The following is a 23,214-nucleotide window of genomic DNA, read 5'->3' as shown; positions in this document are numbered from 1 at the left end:
ATGGATCCCTTTGTAGAAGTGATGACAGCTGCTTCGTTCACCATGAAATCCTTCCGAAAACACGACCTGAAACCCAATATCATTGCCATTCTTCCACCTCAAGGCTACCAACCCAAGAGAAATTGTTCCCAAGCCTGTAGGCACTGGCTCAATTATCTGATGGAGACGCAACCCTATCTGCACCTCCAGCATGCCAGGAATGGTGGTGAAAAAGAGTTCACGTGTGGAGAGGGCCAACATCGGTACAGTGTGGATGGCTACGATCCAGCGACAGGTACCATCTACGAATTCCTGGGCTGTTTCTGGCATGGGTGCCAGGCCTGTCACAAGGCCCTATGTGGAGAACCTCATCCCGTCCTGGGCACGTCGTTGGGAGCCCGTTATACAGACACCCGTTACCGCCTGAGTCTCTTGAATCAACACCCTGAGGTGAAACGGATCGTCACCCTGTGGGAGCACGAGTTTACAAAAATGCAACAGGAGGACTCCGCTGTACGTGCTTTCTTGCAGGGGCCCTGCTGTATCCACGTCCCTGGTCCGCTCAACCCTCGCGACGCCTTCTATGGAGGACGCACCAATGCCACGCGATTATGCTACGAACCCCAAGAAGGTGAAAACATCAAGTACATTGATATCTGTTCCCTTTATCCATAGATTTGTAAGACCAGAGCATTTCCCACGGGACACCTGACCCTTCTCCATCAACCCCCTGTGGAGGCATTGTTTGAACTGAAAGGTCTGATCCAATGCCGTGTCCTACCCCCGAAACGACTCTACCATCCGCTACTGCCTTACAGATCGGGTGGCAAACTGCTCTGTCCTTTGTGCCATACGTGTGCCGATACCCGGTCAGACTGCCCCTGAGAGCACACGGACGAAGAGAGGTCATGGGTGGCCACCATAAAACTCCATGAAGCCGTGAAGAAGTATGACTACCAGATGCTTCAGATCTACGATGTTTGGCATGTTGACACCTTTGCACAGCATGACCCCGGCACCCAGCAAGTAGGGCTCTTTGACACTTATATCGATCGTCATTTCAAGGAGAAGCTCGAAGCCAGCGGATACCCCAAGGGATGTACGGATCATGACGCTTACATCCAGGAGATCTACGACAAGGAAGGCATTGGGATGGACAAGGACAACATCGAAAAAAACCAGGACGTCGCACGATTGCCAAGATGCAACTGAATTTGCTCTGGGGCAAGTTTGGACAACGATTAGACTACAGTCAGAACATCTATATGAACGATCCTGTACAGTACTTTACCTTGTGGAGGGATGAACGCAATACCATCGAGGATGTTACCGTTGTCAACGAACACATGGTGGAAGTGACCTATACTCAGAGGAAAGAATTCCAAACCCCTCATACTCATTCCAATGTCGCCATCGTTGCTTGGGTCACCGCCCAAGCACGTCTCAAGCTGTATGACACCCTTGCCTTGGTGGGTCGCAGGGTCTTGTACTTTGACACGGACAGCGTCATTTACATTCATCGACCCCACGACGCGAATCCAGAGCTGGGCCCTTCATTGGGGGAGTTTACAGATGAACTGGACGGAAACACCATCAAGACGTTTGTGTCAGGAGGCCCCCAAAACTATGGCTATGAGTTAATGAACCCCAGACCCGATGGAACGCTCACAACCTGCAAAGTGCATGACTATGTCATATTATTGACAGCACCCCTGATGTCAGTTCAGCCCAGTCCCTGCTAGAACAGTGGTGGGAACAAACCCCTCGGGAGCCAACCTATTCACCGAATGCACCTGTGATGATGACGACCGGTGACAGTGATGATCATGAAGCGTTCAAGCTGGCAACTCTCCCTTCCATGGATCTGGACACACTCCCCCTGCTTGATGCTTCTTGGTCACCAGCATCACCGGAGGATGTCTTCTTCTCAGGTATGCCCATGGTTTGCGACGATGACAACGTTGACGACGATCCTTATGGAGAAGCTCAACTCACTCCCCTACAGCGCGAATGTAGTGTCTGCCGACACGACAACATGTTGAGATACTTAAGCTGCAACAGTGGTCAAATAATGTGCCATGTCTGTTTCAGGGAGGCCATAGACTGTACCTGTTCTACTGAGGACCAAACATGGTTGGGACCTGTTTGGGACTGTTTGATGGAGGACCACATCTTATGGTGACCACATCTTCACTCGAAGAGCTTGAAGATAACATGAATGGTGTGCCTGCCGACACAACAACAACATGTTAAGATACATAAGCTGCAACAGTGGTCAAGTGATGTGTCACGTCTGTTTCAGGGAGGCCTTAGACTGTACTTGTTTAACTGATGGACCTCTCACATGTGTGGGACCTGTTTGGGACAGTAAGATGGAGGACCACATCTTAGGGTGACCCCCATCTTCACTCGAAGAGCTTGAAGATAGAAGAGGAAACGTTGTCGCGTTGTTGTTGTTGTAGGGACATGCAAAGCACTCCCTCCTCCATTGTCTTTTCGTATTTCTTATGTTGTGGTTGTTGTTCATTATTAAAAAGTGATTGATTGAACTGACTCTTTGTGTCTTGAATGATCTCAACTCCAATAGAGTGCCGAACCGAGGGTAGAGGTTGAGTTGAGAAGTCGTCTATGTTGTCTGTCTGTCTGTCTGTCTGTATGTCTGTGCGTCTGTCATGTCAGTGCACATGCTCGTTGTAAAAGTGAAGAAAAAAGTAAAGAATAAAAAATAGATAAAAGAGAAAGGCCATGCTTGAAAAATCAGCTGCCTGGTGTCAGTCATTCCAGTACACATCACCACCATGTCATGTGTCATGTCATGTATCATGCCGTGTGTCAGTCAGCCCAAACATAGGATGACGTCACGTGATGAGGTGGATGAGGTGGAGGCTAAGGTCATGACCTTCCGTTGAAAGGGGGTAGGGTGGAGAGTTTCATAAAAGCAGGCGAACCCTAAGACCTTCTTTCAGTGAAGTCACAGTCATCATGGAGCAAAGACGTTCTATGAATGTCATGTCATCCTCCTGAGATGTCGTCACCGATTCCGAGTGGGTGTCTGAAAAGGCGGGAGAACAAGAAGCGAGAAAACGCCCACTCTTTATGGATGACACACTCTTGATGGACGACACATGGCGACTCAGTGACATTCTGGAGAGACCTTTTCCTTCTTACACCTTGTGTCATCCTTCTCATCCCAACTATGATTCATTTCAAGAACGTCTGAGATCTTTTCAAACGTGGCCTAAACAGATGACCCAGACCCTTATGACATGGCCATGGGTGGCTATTTCTATCCAGGACGAGGTGACCGTGTTATCTGTTATTGCTGCGGTGTGACACTCTGCCAATGGGAAGCCACAGACAAACCCTGGAAAGAACATCTGAAGCACGCCAAAGTCCCCTGCGAATACTTGTGTGTGTTTTGTCCTGATGGAGAAGTGAACGAAAAATACAGGCGTTTGGTGTCCCAAGAAGCACCGAAGAGAAGAGTCGAGTGTCTTGTTCACCTCAAGTGACAAAGTTTCTTTTTTATTCAAAGTGTACAGACGTTCATACCCTCGTGGTCACCCTCGTGGTCACCCCCGTGGTCACCCTCGTGTTCACAAAAATCACAGGGATGTCCCCCCTCATCCTGTGACTTTTGTTTTGTTGTGTTGGTTCATGTGATCAGGGGGATTAAAAAAGTTGAACAAATAGCAGTGTTATGTTGTCTGTAGGAGGAAGAAAAAACAAAACAGGATCGAAATGCACACCCCGATAAAAACCAGATCGAAATCTGACCAATCAGAAGCCTGGGTTGTCGGCCAATCAGAGACCGCGCTCGGACCATACTGGGCTCTGATTGGCCGAACCGGGGTTGTGCTTTCTCGCCCATGGTAAAATCCATTTCCTATGGAAAAGAAACACAGTGTCGGTCCGTTTTGGAAAACCGAGGTGCAGGCCAGGCACCAGAACGAACCAACGAACCAGGGTGTCCGTGGCTCTCCTATAAAAAAACAAAACAAGAGCGAAGCCACTCACACACTGCATCCTATGAAACCAACCATGCCAGCTCGATACAGTTGTGTGAAATGCCAGACCGACAGTCACAGTTACCTGTACTGCCCTGAAGTGACATGCCTCGAGTGCCACACTCAAGGTCACCGTCACTATGTCTGTCCGAAGATAAGCAGTCAAGAGAAGCAGAACCTGGGCCCCTGTTACAACTGTCAAGTCATGGGTCATTTCGCTGCAGATTGCCCAGAACCCCGTCGAAAGAAAACGTCAGCAGTCCCGTCAACGTCGACATCCGTGACACCCGTGACACCCGTGACAAAAGTGCTTCATCTCATGTCGATGTCCTCGACCTAAAAGAATGCATCACACAACTCCGTGTGGGCATCACACCACTAGAGAAAAGAAAACGGGACAGAAGCCTCTCAAGAAAACACGCTTCAAAGCGCCGACGACACCTTCAGTCCGAGGATGAGATGGAAGTAGAGGGTGAAGAAGAAGATAGATCATCTGAACAAAGTGACTAACGCATGGGGCATGCTGCTCCACTGTTTTTTCCACTTTCCAATCGTTTCCAGTTTTTCCAGTGTTCCAGTGTTCCAGTGTTCCTACCGTTTCCTGCCGTTTGCAGTTTCCAATTTGTTTTCCATCGGCCCTTTTCAGGGCCACCCATCTCTCCCGAAAGAACGCTTTCATCCTTTGCTTTGACGACCCTCAAACCCCCCCAAAATGAACCCCCCTCCTCCCCCCCTCCCTCCCTTCACCACCACCGCCTTTTCTATTTTAGAACAACCCAAGAACAACAACCATGTCGATCTTGTTCACCTTTAACGACCGCTTCTCTGGGTTTTTCCGCCTTCCTTCCTCCCCGGAAACGGATGCGACACCCTCTTGGAGATGTGCACGCCACCGGAAACGGATACGTAGCCATTTTGGAGGCGCACGCCACCGGAAACGGATGTGACGCCATCTTGGAGGCGCACGCCACCGGAAACGGAAGTGCCGCCATCTTGGATGACGTCACAAAGGTCACGTGATCCTATCGACCAATCAGAAGCCAGGAGCGGTTCTGTAGCGCTGTCCTCAACTACTACTGACATTTCAACTATAAATACTATCAACACCTTCCATATATACACTAAATCTCTGATTCCACACGTGCGTAAACGTCTCAACAGATGCAGGTTAAGTCTTCATAATGGTACTGAAATATACATTTTTTTAATTAGGGTGTGAAAAAGCATTTCTCCATCATTAACTCTAGGTAGTAGACCTGGTAGCACACGTGCACAAGCAAGTGACCAACAACTGGGTAGGGCATAGTTATATCCCAGTAGCTAAGATTACATATACATTGTACATGGGTGACTGGAAATAAGCCTGAGACGAAGTCTATAGTGCTGTTTTGATTGCAGTGTGTAGTTACCGAGCTAGAACAATAGGATGCCATGTGATTCTAGTTGGTTAGGTAATGGACCTGTGATTGGATGAAGTAACCTTGGTCTCTGTTGATGGACGGCTTGTAACTGTTCTGATGGTGTGTTTGAGGCTGGAGGCCTGGACGAGGAGGCTGCTGTGCTGGATCTGGTTGCTGGGGTGTTGCTGTATGTGATGTGATGGTGGATTGGGAGTCCTGTTCGTCCGCTGATCTGTACTGTTCTGGATGTTCTGGGATTATGATGTTGCGAGGTGTTGACGTGTAGGATAAAGCACGCCCGCGGGGTTTTATGATACTTAAAACCCCCATTCGCGGGATAAAGTTTTATGTAACTTATCAACATTTTTATGTTTCAAATATACTTTTCATGAACCTTAGGAAACAGACGTAAAATATCTTTTGCTGGCGGACGGTGCTAAAAAAAATTCTTAAAAGCATTGTGATTTATCAGCACCTCTGAAGTCTAGTGGTACACTCACTGGGCAGACAGACAGACAGGTTTATCAAGTATTATGGCCATATGGCCCAAAGTACAATTGACGCTAACTCATGATATGATGTCACATGAATATATAGACATAACCTATTCTTGAATCTGATATTTAGAACATGCTCTATATGAGAAGCCACTGAAAATGTTAATTTTGTGAGTTGATAACATTTGTCATTAACATTTCAGATTTTTTAGTCTTTATTCAAGAAAGGAAGATACGTAGATCTTAACTTGGAATACTTGTTACACTTAAATAAGACAAGGAAATAATCTTCAATTTCAGATCTGTCACAATTGTTACAAACACTATTAACAGCATCAATATCCTTCGATTTACGACACATATTTACATTGAAATTATGTAATGAGATTTTAAATTACAAAAAGATCTTATTAATGATTTGTCTGGTAAGACAGGTAAATACATTTCCTGTTGAAGATGTGACTGTAATTTACTCTAACTGCTAAGATAACGCGAAGATGAAACAGTTTCGTACCAGTTTTGTGCATATATATCCTTTACTCACTGCTTAAATATTCCCATAAAAATTTGAATGTAACCAATTTCCTGTGCAATCCACACAAAAGAAAAACCACATGTAAATAACAGATTTCTTACTTCAGATACCCAGTTATGTTTACTTTTATCATACAACAATTTATAACATTGAAGAAGAGATCTGTATTCTTCCATTCTTGATAACTTTATCAAGTATTTAACTACTCTTACTTGGCTATACACAAACATATTGCAGCGTCCAGTTTCACCAAGAATTGCTTCATTTGAGGCATATTTACCAATACACAAAAAGCCTTTGAACTATGAGGTATGCACTTTTTCGATAGCAACATGATATTTTGTTCCCCATATTTCTGAACCATATAGTAACACAGGTGCAATTTTACAATCAAACATGGTGCATGCTGTTGAAAATGATATGTACTTATTTTATTTAAACAATTTGTACACAGACATACGCCCTTTTGAAACTTGAATAGCAAGTTGTTTACATGCTACTGACCACATTAATTTAGAAGTAAACATGATTCCCAAATATTTACAGTAAGTTACAACCTTGATCGAAGCATTTCCATAAGTTCATTTTTCCCTTTTGGCAACTATACCACCACTTCTAAAGACAATTATGTTTGTTTTATTCAAATTTACCTCTAATCCCCATTTCAAACTAAACGATTGTAATACATTGAATTTTAATAACAAGTTCATTGATAAAGAAAATGAACAAAACAGGACTCAAAATACATCCCTGTCTTACATCTCTGGACGTTGAAAACAGTTTATTTTACCCTTGTCTGTCATTATACATGCTTTTACTGATGAAAACATACTTTGAAGAACATTAAAAAGTAAATACAACAACCTTTGCCTATTCACAAAATTGTAGGCTTTCTTGAAATCAACGAAAGCACAGTAAAGCGGCCCTTCGATTTGTGTATGTATTTCGAGCACAATGAATGTAAAATATACATATTATCAATGGTAGAATAATTAAAGCGAAAACCAGCTTGAGATTCTGAAATAAAATCATTCCTTTCCATCCATGTTCTTAACCCTTTTTCTAACACAAAAGTAAATAACTTGCCAGTAACATTTAAAAGAGAAATACCTCTGTAATTATTTGAGTCCGCCTTTTTTTTCTAGATTTGTACAACGGAATAATCATACCTAAGTTCCATGAAGAAGGGAAATGGATCTAATACTTTGTTATTTACTAATTTCCAAAAGGGAATGAGAACACGTCCCGCACACTAAAAAGAACTCTGAGGTAATTCGCCCTCTTCCAGATTGGAAATGGCTTCTTCTATCTCGTATGAAGTGATTTCGTCTGATAAATCATCAATAAAATATATGCTACAGTTTTCACAAGTATAGTTATCTAGGAATTGGGAAACCGAATGATCAAATTCAGAACAATTTTCTGTTGTTGCAGAGTTCAATACGTTTTTAAAGTAGGATGCCCAAACATTAGGTTATATTGTATTACTAGAGTTCTTGTTTTGAAGAGCACGTTTAAGTGTATCCAAAAATCTCTTACAGTCATTGTCCTTTGCTACACCACTCATTTTCATATTATAGATATTCTTCTTTCTTTCACGGCACATTTTCAAATCTGCCTTTGCATCAATATATTTTTGCAAGTTTAGCGCACAGTTATATTTTCTGAACATGTTCAGTAGTCTATATTTCTCTGATTTGAATTGGACACAGTCATCATCAAATCAAGGAGGCTGTGATCTTCTAGTTTGCTTAGATGCTGTACCATAAGCTCCCCCATTTAGAGCACTATGAATCATAATTTCGAATAATTTGTCAACGGCTTTGGTAATGTTTTCATCTAAAATCACTCAGAATCTTTCATACATAGTCTGACTTGTAGTATTCCGAAGACATGGTAAGTATGGCCCAAAGTTATCACCTGGTCTCCACTATACCATCTGTGCTTTCTGGTGATTCCATTACTTGATTGTATATTACATTTTTTAATGTACACATGACGGGCATATGTCCTGAATCTGTACGCTGGATAACTGACATATGAATGACGTTTGGAAAAGACCACTGGAACTATGAAATAATCTACAGTACTGCATCCTGTATGTGACTCAAAAGTGAAGTTACTCGGAATATCCAATGGGGCTACAGATACGAAGGTTGCCTGTTCGATCCTCAGGAACATAAAGAAAACATTTTTTTATTTGATTTTACATTTCATTACATTGTGTAATGAAATAAATTTCAAGCGAGAAACACTCATATGTTACATTCTAAACGGAAGTTGTATTAATAAAATCCCAGGGTTGTTATTACATATTACACAGCAGATATGCCCGATGTCTGTTCACATCTTCATAACCTGATCTCGTAGGCTGACCAGTGGGTCGGGCTTGGCGGTTGTTGCTCATATCAGAGCCATACACCTATCCCCGTATATATGGTCTCTGTTCGTGGGGAAATAGGGTTATGAGTTCTCACGATTGTACTGATACTGGTGTACATAGTGCTGGTACTGGTGTACATTGTACTGGTACTGGTACTGGTGTACATTGTACTGGTGTACATAGTACTGGTACTGGTGTACATAGTACTGATACTGGTGTACATAGTACTGGTACTGGTGTACATAGTACTGATACTGGTGTACATAGTACTGATATTTGTGTACATTGTACCGGTACTGGTGTACATAGTTCTGGTACTGGTGTATATTGTACTGGTACTGGTGTACATTGTACTGGTACTGGTGTACATAGTTCTGGTACTGGTGTACTTTGTACTGGTACTGATGTACATTGTACTGGTACTGGTGTACATTGTACTGGTATTGGTGTACATTGTACTGGTACTGGTGTACATTGTACTGGTACTGGTGTACATTGTACTGGTGTACATAGTTCTGGTACTGGTGTACATTGTACTGGTACTGGTGTACATTGTACTGGTACTGGTGTACATTGTACTGGTATTGGTGTACATTGTACTGGTACTGGTGCACATTGTACTGATGTACATTGTACTGGTACTGGTGTACATAGTTCTGGTACTGGTGTACTTTGTACTGGTACTGGTGTACATTGTACTGGTACTGGTGTACATTGTACTGGTATTGGTGTACATTGTACTGGTACTGGTGTACATTGTACTGGTACTGGTGTACATTGTACTGGTGTACATAGTTCTGGTACTGGTGTACATTGTACTGGTACTGGTGTACATTGTACTGGTACTGGTGTACATTGTACTGGTATTGGTGTACATTGTACTGGTACTGGTGCACATTGTACTGATGTACATTGTACTGGTACTGGTGTACATAGTTCTGGTACTGGTGTACATAGTTCTGGTACTGGTGTACATTGTACTGGTACTGATGTACATTGTACTGGTATTGGTGTACATTGTACTGGTACTGGTGCACATTGTACTGGTACTGGTGTACAATGTACTGGTACTGGTACTGGTGTACATTGTACTGGTACTGGTGTACATTGTACTGATATTTGTGCATATTGTAATGGTACTGGTGTACATTGTACTGGAACTGGTGAAAGATTTTGCGTTCCCATTCAATGCCCAACACACTCGACCAACATGCTTTAGTTTCGTTTGTGTGTTGTTTAACGCCGCTATATTCCATCTATTTGAATATGGCACATCATTCTCACAAACCACATGAAGCGTCATACAATCTCCCGCTTTACCCCTGCAAAGATAGGGGGTGCATGGAAGGGGCTGAGCGGCAAAATACTACCTGTAGCATCATGTAGCACAACGACCCCTCGGTACATACCTGTAGCATCCTGTAGCACAACGACCCCTCGGTACATACCTGAAGCACCCTGTACCACAACGACCCCTCGGTACATACCTGTAGCACCCTGTACCACAACGACCCCTCGGTACATACCTGTAGCACCCTGTGCCACAACGACCTCTCGGTACATACCTGTAGCACCCTTTGCCACAACGACCCCTCGGTACATACCTGTAGCACCCTGTGCCACAACGACCCCTCGGTACATACCTGTAGCACCCTGTACCACAACGACCCCTCGGTACATACCTGTAGCACCCTGTGCCACAACGGCCCCTCGGTACATACCTGTAGAACCCTGTGCCACAACGACCCCTCGGTACATACCTGTAGCACCCTTTGCCACAACGACCCCTCGGTACATACCTGTAGCACCCTTTGCCACAACGACCCCTCGGTACATACCTGTAGCACCCTATGCCACAACGACCCCTCGGTACATACCTGTAGCACCCTGTGCCACAACGACCCCTCGGTACATACCTGTAGAACCCTGTGCCACAACGACCCCTCGGTACATACCTGTAGCACCCTTTGCCACAACGACCCCTCGGTACATACCTGTAGCACCCTTTGCCACAACGACCCCTCGGTACATACCTGTAGCACCCTTTGCCACAACGACCCCTCGGTACATACCTGTAGCACCCTGTGCCACAACGACCCCTCGGTACATACCTGTAGCACCCTGTACCACAGCAACCCCTCGGTACATACCTGTAGCACACTGTACCACAACGACCCCTCGGTACATACCTGTAGCACACTGTGCCACAACGACCCCTCGGTACATACCTGTAGCACACTGTACCACAACGACCCCTCGGTACATACCTGTAGCACCCTGTGCCACAACGACCCCTCGGTACATACCTGTAGCACCCTGTACCACAGCAACCCCTCGGTACATACCTGTAGCACACTGTACCACAACGACCCCTCGGTACATACCTGTAGCACCCTGTGCCACAACGACCCCTCGGTACATACCTGTAGCACCCTGTACCACAGCAACCCCTCGGTACATACCTGTAGCACACTGTACCACGACGACCCCTCGGTACATACCTGTAGCACCCTGTGCCACAACGACCCCTCGGTACATACCTGTAGCACCCTGTACCACAGCAACCCCTCGGTACATACCTGTAGCACCCTGTACCACAGCAACCCCTCGGTACATACCTGTAGCACACTGTACCACAACGACCCCTCGGTACATACCTGTAGCACCCTGTGCCACAACGACCCCTCGGTACATACCTGTAGCACTCTGTACCACAGCAACCCCTCGGTACATACAACTGGCACCCTGTACCGCAACGAACCGTTCGTACGTACCAGTAGCACGCTGTACCACAACGGCCCGTGGGTGCATACCACTAGCACCCTGTACCACAACCCCTGGGTGCATACTACTAGCACCCTGTACCACAACCCCTGGGTACACACCTGTAGCGCCCCTTACAACGACGACCCCTTAAGCAGTTAATAACCAGCAGAAGATGTAAGAATGTTCTTTTTGTTTAACTGAAGAAGATATACGACGGGAGATTGATGTTCCTTGAGCCTCATACAGACAGATTTGACGTAAATACATCAAACTGATTGATTTTTCAACATAATCCCCGACCACTTTGACACGCATTTGCCAACGACGATTGGGGGATTTTATCCGAGTTTCGTAGTAGTTCTTCTCTTGGCTGTCCAGCTGCTAGGACGTCACCGTTCGAGTCGAAAATGGGTTCCGGCTAGAGCTTTCTGACGGAGCCAGGTAAGGAGAATAAGGTGGTTGCTGAAGGAATTCAAGGCCATAGTCGTGGATTGTAGCCATGGCAATGAGTGATTAGCGCACTGGCAGCATTGTCCTGCTTCCCACGTTTCTTTGTCTTAATTTCATCTGGCAAGAATATGCTCCGTGTTATGACTGGCCTTTTGGGAGATTGTCCACAACTGTGACACCTTCGACATTCCAGAACACGGAGGCCATAACCTATCCAGCTGATGGGAGAGAATTTGCCTTCTTGGTGATGGTGATGTCAAATGTTTCCAAAGTTTTCATTGTTGTTTGGACTCTGGCAGGAAATGGTGAACACAGGTTTCATCCAAAATCACAAATCGTTGCAAGAATCTTTTTTGGATCAGCTTAAAAAATAGATTATCACTGAACATGTGCATAGTGCGGTTTTTTTATCAGATGTCAGAAGCTTTGGAACCCAACTAACAGATACTTTCTTCATTGTTTTATGTACTCTCTCATGTGAAATGCCTACTTAATTGTCAATATGGCGCTCAGTTATTCGCCGGTCGATCATCACCATATCTTGGATTCTCAGGATCATTTCTGGTGTTTGCTGACGTCATAGGCCTTCCAGGAGGGGGTCATCTTCAAGGCTGTCCCTGCCACGGTTAAACTTAAACCCGTAAACTCTTTAAATGTGGCATAGGACAAGAGTTTATTAGTGTCTCACTTCTGTACATACATAAAACAATTTTGTACAGATTGATAGAATGTACAGAACCATTCTATAGCATTATCAGAGACAAATTATCATAAACTTCATACATATATGCTATAAAGATGATATAGTAAAACGTTATCCATATAAAAGATGCTTTATACATCCGCATATGCTGATGCTGCAATATTCAAATTGTGTTCAGTTACACCAATATTAAGACTGTTGAGAGTGTGTAATAAATCATTTATGAACAGGTTAAAAAGCAAGGGAGATGACAAATACCCTTGTTTTAAGCCACGGTTTACCGTGAACCAGAGAGTAAAGAAACCATTCCCTCGAACACTGTATTTAACGTCTTTGTATAATGTAAGGCAGTTAACATTTTGCCTCCAATACCATGATGGGAAAGTTTATCCTATAAAATATCTCTATTAACACAGTCGTAAGCTTTCTTAAAATCTATGAATGCAACAAATGTAGCTATGAGTTTTTACTTTTCTGTTTACTATAATTGCTGTCAGCATCTGGACGTGGTCGACAGTAGATCTCTATTGTCTGAGTTCGTTCTGTACACCATGGAGAACGTCGTTAGCCTCTGTACACCATGTAGAACGTCGTTAGCTTCTGTACACCACGGAGAACGTCGTTAGCTTTTGTACACCATGGAGAACGTCGTTAGCCTCTGTACACCATGGAGAACGTCGTTAGCTTCTGTACACCACGGAGAACGTCGTTAGCTTCTGTGCACCATGGAGAACGTCGTTAGCTTCTGTACACCATGGAGAACGTCGTTAGCCTCTGTACACTATGGAGAACGTCGTTAGCTTCTGTACACCATGGAGAACGTCGTTAGCTTTTGTACACCATGGAGAACGTCGTTAGCTTCTGTACACCATGGAGAACGTCGTTAGCTTCTGTACACCATGGAGAACGTCGTTAGCTTCTGTACACCATGGAGAACGTCGTTAGCTTCTGTACACCATGGAGAACGCCGTTAGCTTCTGTACACCATGGAGAACGTCGTTAGCCTCTGTACACCATGGAGAACGTCGTTAGCCTCTGTACACCATGGAGAACGTCGTTAGCTTCTGTACACCATGGAGAACGTCGTTAGCTTCTGTACACCATGGAGAACGTCGTTAGCTTCTGTACACCATGGAGAACGTCGTTAGCCTCTGTACACCATGGAGAACGTCGTTAGCTTCTGTACACCATGGAGAACGTCGTTAGCTTCTGTACACCATGGAGAACGCCGTTAGCCTCTGTACACCATGGAGAACGTCGTTAGCTTCTGTACACCATGGAGAACGTCGTTAGCTTCTGTACACCATGGCGAACGTCGTTAGCCTCTGTACACCATGGAGAACGTCGTTAGCCTCTGTACACCATGGAGAACGTCGTTAGCTTCTGTTCACAGTTGTAGTCTTCTGTTTAGGAGGGGACATCCGTCCCTTGTGCTTTACTCATATCTTCATGGGTGATTTGGATTTTCAGCTCTTTTTCTGCACGTTATTGCACGTTTTGACTTGTCAAAGCAAAGACATTGGCTCAATATATAAGTACCTCTATGACACAATGTAATGTCCACAAGAAAAGATTTTACTCAGTTCCTTCTATGTGAGGCTCAGAACTTATCAATCCACCCTCATATGTTTGAAGTGAAGTTACCATATTTGTTCACGACCTTGAAGCTGTACCCTTAGCCACCCCGATTGGTCGCCGTTTTCTTCTGTGTTATCTTTTCAATATTTCACAACAGGGAACATACACACACTATTTCTGAATTATATGCGGACAATATCACCAGCTGCTGAAATGACAACATATGATTCCCTGAGGTCCTCTGTTATGCTGGCTTGCAGTGTACACACTTCTCGTGTAAAGATTGTGTGTTTTTTAAAATAGTTGGCACGATGTCAAGCTGCTTGAATGTAAAAGATCAATTCATCTTGCAGATGGGGTCAGTGAGGTTGTTCGGTATTTCCAATTTCCCCTTTAAGTATCACTGAAGGTTTGACCATCCGTATACGAATTGATATCATAGGCAGACATTCAAAGAGACAAGCAAGTAGAGGGTATTCTTTGCACATTTTACAGATACATTTGAAATCCAATTATCTCGTTCTCTTAAGTGTGTGTGTGTGTAAGATTACACAAATTGTTCTCCCTTGGAATTGAAAACCTGTTTTTTTTCTTCTGATTGGCTTGTCAAATGTTTCACCACCTCTGATTGAAAGAGATTTGACGGCCACAAAAGTTTAATTCTTTTGGAAAAAAATTCTGAAATAATAATTGTTAAGTGTGGCGTTAATGAAATTTGTTCAATTCTATGTTACAAATGCAGTCTTATGGTTACAACATACATATTCCAAGACATCAGCTGGAAAGTTGTTTCTAATTAATATAGTTTATTCCCCAAGAGATGCATATACAAGGGAGATGGTTCTATGGATATTCAACTTCTTTATTACATTGAATGCGGCGTTTAGGTGTAGACGGGTCAATCTCTAAAAAAAGTAACATTTCGGGCGAAGGCTAAAAAACCCCAACAAACCTGAATTCCCTTTTGCAATGTTTTTATTGAGCAGATAAACAGCATTACAATTACTGAATATAAACGCAAAGTGTGAAGGCAGAACACTAATCTTTGCATCAATGTACCAAGTGTCTTTGCTGTTACCTGGCCTAAAATTAAGTTTTTGTCACCGAAAATAGATCTTAATAGATCTTTTGGTATGGTTGTTGTGTTTAGGCATAGTTCAAAGATCAATAATAGTGAATTTACATTTGTTGGCTTTATTCAATTATTAGACTGTAAATATATGCATACTATGAAATTATATGCATAAAGATATACGATAAACTTGTCTGCGGATTACATTGAAATGGGACTATCATTATGCTATACGGAAAAGATACTTATCACACTCATTCTATGAATTATGTACATCTTTGTCAGCTGAGTTGAACCAATAACCAACTTTTGAGATGGCATAAACCTGGTGACAGTAAAGATATTCACGGTAACAGGACAGACAACACGGTAACAGGAAAAACAAAATTTGCCAAACCTATACCTATTTCTGCGTTTGGTAGTTTCAGAGGCAATGGTAGTAAAAAATATCAGCGAAACTCAATGAATTTACATATCAAAGTGTCAGGTTTAATTTGTATGTGACACTAATTACATAAAAACGTCAGGCTTGGTAACAGCACAGACAAGCTAAATTTGAATACCAAATATTATACGGAATTGCTTATCTTGAACATGGAATCTGATCAGAAACTATACCCAAAACCTTAATAACATTCCTTTAGGTTATTTTTGCTTACTCCAAGTAAGAAACTGTAAGGAAATGAGAACAGCCAACTTTCAAAAGTTCAGCAGTAACAGCATAGACAAAGTCTGATAACATATTTCAGCAGTTACCAAATGATAGCTTGTGTGGTAACATTCCGTAAATCATTAATAACGTCATTCATGTGTACCAGTATCTATAAACACCGGTTATTGTTTGCCACAAATTGTGTACCAAATATCCCCCACCCAAAAAAAGAAAAGAAAATGAAAAGAAGGCTCAACACAATAGTCATTTTCAGCAGCAGAAACTGCCATTGTTAGGACTGAAGGGAAAACTAAATTACCAATTATTTCTGAACCTATAACATTTGTGGCACTTGAAAACTAACAAATTGTTGAATTTCTAAAGATGTTTTGTTGTGAAAGATTGTTTACCATTTGTATCGTCATTGCATATTAATCGTAAGGCATTAAACTGTGTCTCTGCTGTTACTTTTTAAATACGGGCTGTTACCAAATAAATCCGCTAATGAGTGTATACAGTGTTTATTGACCCGAAAAGGTAATAATATTTAGATTTTCTTGTAACTGAGAAAAGCCCAAAAGATAGTTTTGTTCAATATTTCAATGTCTTAAAAAAGTTTCTCAAAATCTCTATTAAACTCCAAATGATGGCTGTGCTGTTACTGTTAAGTTTCTGTGCTGTCAAAGTTACTTGTATTTGAAGTGATCATGTAACATTACTTTCCTTTAAAGTTACTAAATATGTTACATTTCTTAATTATGTAAAAGGGGCAGTCGGGTAGCCTAGTGGTTAAAGCGTTCGCTCGTCATGCCGAAGACCCGGGTTCGATTCCCGACATGGGTACAATGTGTGAAGCCCATTTCTGGTGTCCCCCGCCGTGATATTGCTGGAATATTGCTAAGAGCGGCGTAAAACCATACTCACTCACTCACTCATTAATTATGTAAAACAGTAGGGCGAGTAAAATGAATAACTGTTGATCATTTGTGTCAACATGACAAAAAAAATCCTAAAATGTCTTTGTGTCACTGAAATGTGTCTGTGCTGTTACTACATTCCACATTGTAGTGTACATAGTGTTTATTGACACAGAAAGTTAAATATTATTCAGATATTCATGCAACAAGTAAGGAGACAAAATATATGATCATTCATTTTTTCTTTGCCTTTTAATCTTTATTTGTTGAAATGTCTATTGAACACTATTTGTCTGTGCTGTTGCCTAAATATGTCTGTCCTGTCACCTTTTTTAGGTGACAGCAGAGACAGTGACAGGAGAGACAAACTTTGCCATAATGTCAGCGTAGGGCAATGACCTCTCCCTTGTATTAGAAAAAGCACACCGGTTGATTTCCGCTCTAAGCCACAAATATACTCATTTAGTTTTAAGATTTGAACAACAATTTCAGAATCCAAAATTCAGGGTAACAGCACAGACATCTACAAAAAGTATATGTCAAGAGACACTTATTTTCAAAAAACTTCAGCAAGGTAAATTGCTTGAGCACATGGTGCCATGATGGAACTGGAAGAAAGTGACTTGAGAAGTCCTTAGCACACTGTGATACCAAGAGATCGATTATTATTTGTATTTGTGCTGGACAAACACTATTACTTTGGACAAGATAACTGTCACAAAAATAATGAATCCAGGTGGAAAATCAACGTTTTTTTGCTGTTATATGCCTTCGTGATGTCATGCAACATAAATCATCAGGGCTTTGGGAAGGATTTGTTTCAAGAGACTTTAGAGAATTTGAAAAAGTTTAATTTTGTATTTGTGGACAACCAATTTCTGTTCTTTTCTGCACACATAACCTATTTTACTGGCTGGTGCATTTTGTTCACTTAAGTGTGAAACACATACAAAAATTATCTGAAAATTACCAAGAAATTTGAAGGTTGCTGAAGGTATCTAGAAGGTTTCCTGAAGGTATCCGGATGCAAATTTTCTTCATGTCTTGTTTCTGGTTATTGATGTTAGCCTGTGCATATCAGATATCTTGCATTTGGACAAGAAATGACAGTTTTTAAGAAATGGCCCAGATACTAACTCCGTTATCAAGCAAGTCATGAACAGAAATGTGAAGTAGGAAGGTTATATACATGTTGATGTTTTCACAAAGTTGAATGATGACAGACAGATGTTTAAACGACAGATAGGGCAGAAGTATGAAGCCTCATGATGTACAAATAGAATTAACAAGGCAAAATAGGAAAACAATACAGTGATTGGCATGATCATACAACTTGGAAGCCAGTATTAAGTTGAGAAGGATTAAGATATATATACAATGGACAATGGAAACGAGACTAAGATTGTTTAGTGATGAGCTGAAGGGAGGCGGTTAGGATGTCTTGATCTCTGTTCATGACTGGTTGGGATCTTTTGATGTGGATGTGTTCTAGGCGTTTCCTGATCTTGTAGTTGGTATGGTGTTTGGTGAATACGTTTATGTTGTTCCAGTGAATGTTGTGGTCTGGATTGGCTTGGATATGGTTAGAGATGGGGAATTTCTTTCTTCTGTACTGAGGGTTGATGTTCATTATTTCTAATTTGGAGAGGACTTAATGTTTCTCCACCATATGATTCACCACAATCATATATAACGTGGTAAACTGCACCGGTGGGATAGGTACGATAAGATAACCCAAAAAATGTCGGCTATCGACCTAACCATATGCACCGCAGATCTAGCCCAAAGTACTCAATGGGAAGTCCACGACGTCCCGCTAGGTAGTGACCACTTCCCCATAAACATAACCATTGGAAATACAAACGTACCAATCCAAACAGAAAACCAAGAACCAAAACTCCATTACAGTAAAGCTAATTGGGACCAATTCCAAGATATCTGCAACGAAGCTAACTTAAACGAAATAGAAAATAATGATCCAGAAATCTATTGTAAAAACCTAACAGACTATATAATAAACGCAGCCAAAACCTCCATCCCCTTCAAAACATCTAAGACAGGCAAACCGACGGTACCATGGTGGAATGAGGAAATAGAACAGACTAGAAGAAAACGTAAATCAGCCTTCAATAAAGCAAAACGCGACTACAAATATTTAAACATAGCCCACGAACTAAACCACCAGGTTCAAAAATTAGTCCAAATAGCCAAAAGTAGAGACTGGAAAAAAATCTGCGAAGATATAAATAACCGTACAGATGCCATAATGGTCTGGCGCAAAATCCACGCCATCAGAGGCTTAAAACGACATCCCCCCCCCCCCCCCCCCCCCCCCCCTAATCTCGCCAACCACTTTTTGGCCGTCAGCAGTAACACAAACTTCAGTAAAAAATTCCAAGATAAACTTAAAACAGAAAACAAACCCACAAAAGAACCAAACAATAACACTCTAGAAATAAATCAACCCTACACAATGGAGGAGCTCCTCTACGTAATCCAAAACAGGAAAAAGGGCACAGCCCCAGGATTAGACCTAACTTCTTACCAAATAATTAAAAAACTCCCCCTAAAACTACTCCAGGCACTACTCAAACTATACAATCTCATCTACCTAAACGGACAGGTTCCTACTCCCTGGAAACAGGCCCTAGTCATACCAATCCCTAAACCTAATAAACCAGCTAATCAAGCTAACTCATATAGACCAATATCCGTAACTTCAAACTTATGTAAAGTAATGGAATCAATGGCTGAAAATAGATTACAACATTACTTAACCCAAAATAACATCATTAACCCAGATCAAAGCGGTTTCACTCCTGGCCGCTCAACCCTAGATAACCTCGCCCGACTAGAACAAGATATTTAGACAGGACAACTAAATAAACAATATACCACAGGCATCTTCTTAGACTTCTCTAAAGCTTTCGACATGGTATGGCACGATGGGCTAATACAAAAACTTAAAAAAATAGGACTCAAAGGTCAGATAATAAACTACATCAAGGACTTCCTAAACAATCGTTAAATAACCGTGGGTATAGACCAAACTCTATCGGACCAATGTCCCCTAGAAAATGGCACTCCACAGGGCAGTATCCTCAGCCCCACCCTCTTCAATATAATGATAAACGATCTATTCGAGGGCCTATCCCCTAAAGTAAACACATCAGAATTCGCGGATGATGGAGCCATCTGGATCCGCACTAAAACCATGAACATGGTCCCAAATTTACTCCAAAAAGCTCTTAATAAAATACAACAATGGGCTGACAAATGGGGCTTCTCCCTTAACTCAGAAAAAACAACAGGAATGGTATTCAAACATAAAAACATGAAACCCGCCTCCCCAATCCTCCAGCTAAACAATCAAACACTCAAATTTCAAAAACAAACCAAATTCTTAGGACTTATTTTCGATGAACATCTCACCTGGGATGCTCACATCCAAAACCTAACAACTAAATGCAGTAAAGACCTAAACACCCTAAGATGCCTAACTGGCTCTAACTGGGGAGCCTCCAAAGATACCCTCCTCTCTCTCTACATATATCTAATTAGATCAAAACTAGACTACGGCTGCGCCATATACATCACCCTAAACAACTCTCTATCTAAAAAAACTTGACTTAATACAATATCAGGCTCTCAAACTAATTACACGCACCCAACATGGCACCTCCTACACTTCACTTCAGGCCTTAACAGGAGAAATGCCACTAAGTCTACGCAGGGAACAGCTAAGCTTAAATTTCTGGGCCGCGTCCCAATCAAACCCTCTCATCCAAAACTTAATAAACCAAAACATCAGCCCTAAAAACCAAGCTCTAGCTCGTAAACACACCTTACTTACCCAAATATCCCCAAAATAACAAACTACCTACATGAACACCAAATTAAAAATCTTAAACAAAACTGCAAACAATCAAATATCTTCACCCCTAAACTTAAAATACCCAAAATAGACACAACACTAGCTAGCCAAATAAATAAACAAACCGACCCAAACATAGCTAAAACTACCACACTAGCATACATACACGAAAATTAGCCAAATTGGAGTCACATTTACACGGACGGATCCTCAGATCCGACCTCCAAACACACAGGTTTCGGAGTCCATACCACACAACCAACTAAAACCACACAATCCTTCCGACTCCCAAACAACCAATCAATATTCACGGCAGAACTAATGGGCATGGCCTCAGCCCTCCATAATCAAGAATCCAAAAACCACAAAAAAGCCTAATACTTACCGACTCCCTAAGTGGACTGCAAGCCCTCAAAAACAAAAATACCAAAAAGCGACCTAAATTAATAAATCAAATACTTAAAAGCTCCAACGGCCTAACTTAGGCAGGCAAACAAATAACCTTCTTGTGGATACCCGCCCACGTAGGAATATACGGTAATGAAAACGCCGATAAAGCAGCTAAACTATCCCTCAAAATCCCGGAAATCAGAAATCTCATCTCAAAATCAGAAATTAAAAGTGTAAACAAGCAAAAAATCACCAAAAAATGGCATAACCTATATCTAAACTCAAATAGCCAAATCAAAAAAGTGCTCAGCAAACCACTAACCAAACCAAAAATTCTCCATCCATCAAAAAAATTGACAGAGTAATCACTAAACTCCAAACAGGACACACCAACCTAAATAACCACCTAATTTTAAAAAACCCCAACACACTACAGGTAACTGCCCACACTGCAAACAACTAGAAACCCCAGAACACGCACTCATCCACTGCACACACTACCTAACACATCGAAACGCATTACAAACCACCCTCAATCTAAACAAGGCTCTCACTCTAGAAGCAATACTAAACCCACAAAATAAACTAGAAAACTTCAAGGCCTTAGGCGTATTCTTAATCAATATGGAACTAATAAAACGCATCTAAAAACACAATAACCTACCAAATCAAAATCACATAAACAAACAAACATTCACCATACCCAGCTCCCTTAGTTCTCCTCCCCAACCCCATCGGCATCTATTCCAAATCTCAAAATTCCCAAATTCTATATAAGCAACCCCTAAACCCCCCTCTTGGGTTGCACAGACCACTTTCGCCCCTTTCGGAAACACATTAAATGGCCTGCCCGGGCCCGTGTGCGAAATACGCATCAGTCGGAAAGCGCACGTTAAATCTCCAAAGTAAGTAAGTAAGTAACCGGTGGGATGATCTAGTGTTTTTGAAGGTCTGCTGTTGGCTTGGAGCATGGCTCTGATTTCGCCAATCTTGAAGAAGCCTCAATTAGATCATGAGATCTTGAAGAACTATCGACCTGTGTCGAACTTATCCTTCATTTCCAAAGTTTTGGAAAGGATAGTAGTAAACCAACTCGTTGATCATATCTAAAGTACTGGAAATATGGAGGATATGCAGTCTGCATATAGGCGCTTTCATATTGCTCAGACTGCACAAGAAGTGGACTCAAAAGGAGCGGCTATATTAGTTCTCCTTGACTTATCAGCCGCCTTTGACACTATAGACCAATCCATACTTCTATCAACATTAGAGGACAGGTTTGGAATTACAGGAAATGATCTCGCGTGGATGCAGTCATATCTCTCCAGGCGATTCCAATCTGTTCAACTGAAAAGCACAACATCTAAAAAGGTCGAGCTAAAATACGGTGTTCCCCAAGGTTCAGTGTTGGGACCTATGCTATTCACAATCTACACCTCTTCCCTTGGTGAAGTGGTCCGCTCACACGGCATTACATTCCATTTGTTTGCTGCTGACACACAGATATACTTGTCATTCAAACTAACAAACGAGGTCTCGTGTGAACTTGCATTTGCAGCTGTCATGTCATGTGTAGCCGATATCAAAATATGGATGAGAAACAATTTTCTCAAATTAAACAGTGACAAAACTGAACATGTCATCATCACCTCGAAGGCATCAAAACACAGGTTGACAATACCAGAGTTCAACATTGACGGAATTGTTATTGAGCCAAGCATCCAAGCAAGAAACCTTGGGGTTATCTTTGATTCAAACCTAACCTACAAGGCACACATCAACAAAGTCTGCAAAAAACCATTTCTTAACATCAGGAACATCAGTCAAGTGCGACGCTATCTTGACACTAAGACAGCTACTACTATTGTACAAGCGTGCATGCTATCACACCTTGACTACTGCAATGCCCTCCTTGTAGTATTACCAAAACACCTGATCCAAAAGCTTCAGCGGGTTCAAAACCCTGCTGCCATACTGATCACAAGAGCCAAATGCTGTGAGCACATCACAC

The 23,214-nt window shown here is 42.1% G+C and overlaps 2 protein-coding genes across 2 annotated transcripts; one reads left to right on the top strand and one right to left on the bottom strand.

Annotated features, from left to right (window-relative positions):
- LOC139475410 (uncharacterized) lies at positions 1-1,191 on the top strand. The gene is made up of 2 exons (XM_071258627.1): positions 1-610; positions 866-1,191. Exons 1-2 carry the CDS (start codon positions 1-3, stop codon positions 1,189-1,191), a joined length of 936 nt encoding a protein of 311 aa, XP_071114728.1.
- A 7,690-nt stretch (positions 1,192-8,881) lies between these two features.
- Positions 8,882-9,928, bottom strand: LOC139475409 (dynein heavy chain-like). Its single transcript, XM_071258626.1, has one exon. It carries the CDS (start codon positions 9,926-9,928, stop codon positions 8,882-8,884), a length of 1,047 nt encoding a protein of 348 aa, XP_071114727.1.
- Between the last annotated feature and the right edge of the window lie 13,286 nt (positions 9,929-23,214).

The sequence above is a fragment of the Haliotis cracherodii genome, unplaced genomic scaffold (assembly GCF_022045235.1).
Source record: "Haliotis cracherodii isolate W230 unplaced genomic scaffold, xgHalCrac1.p SCAF_3, whole genome shotgun sequence".
Taxonomy (NCBI): domain Eukaryota; kingdom Metazoa; phylum Mollusca; class Gastropoda; order Lepetellida; family Haliotidae; genus Haliotis; species Haliotis cracherodii.
This window is presented reverse-complemented; position numbering and strand designations above follow the sequence as displayed.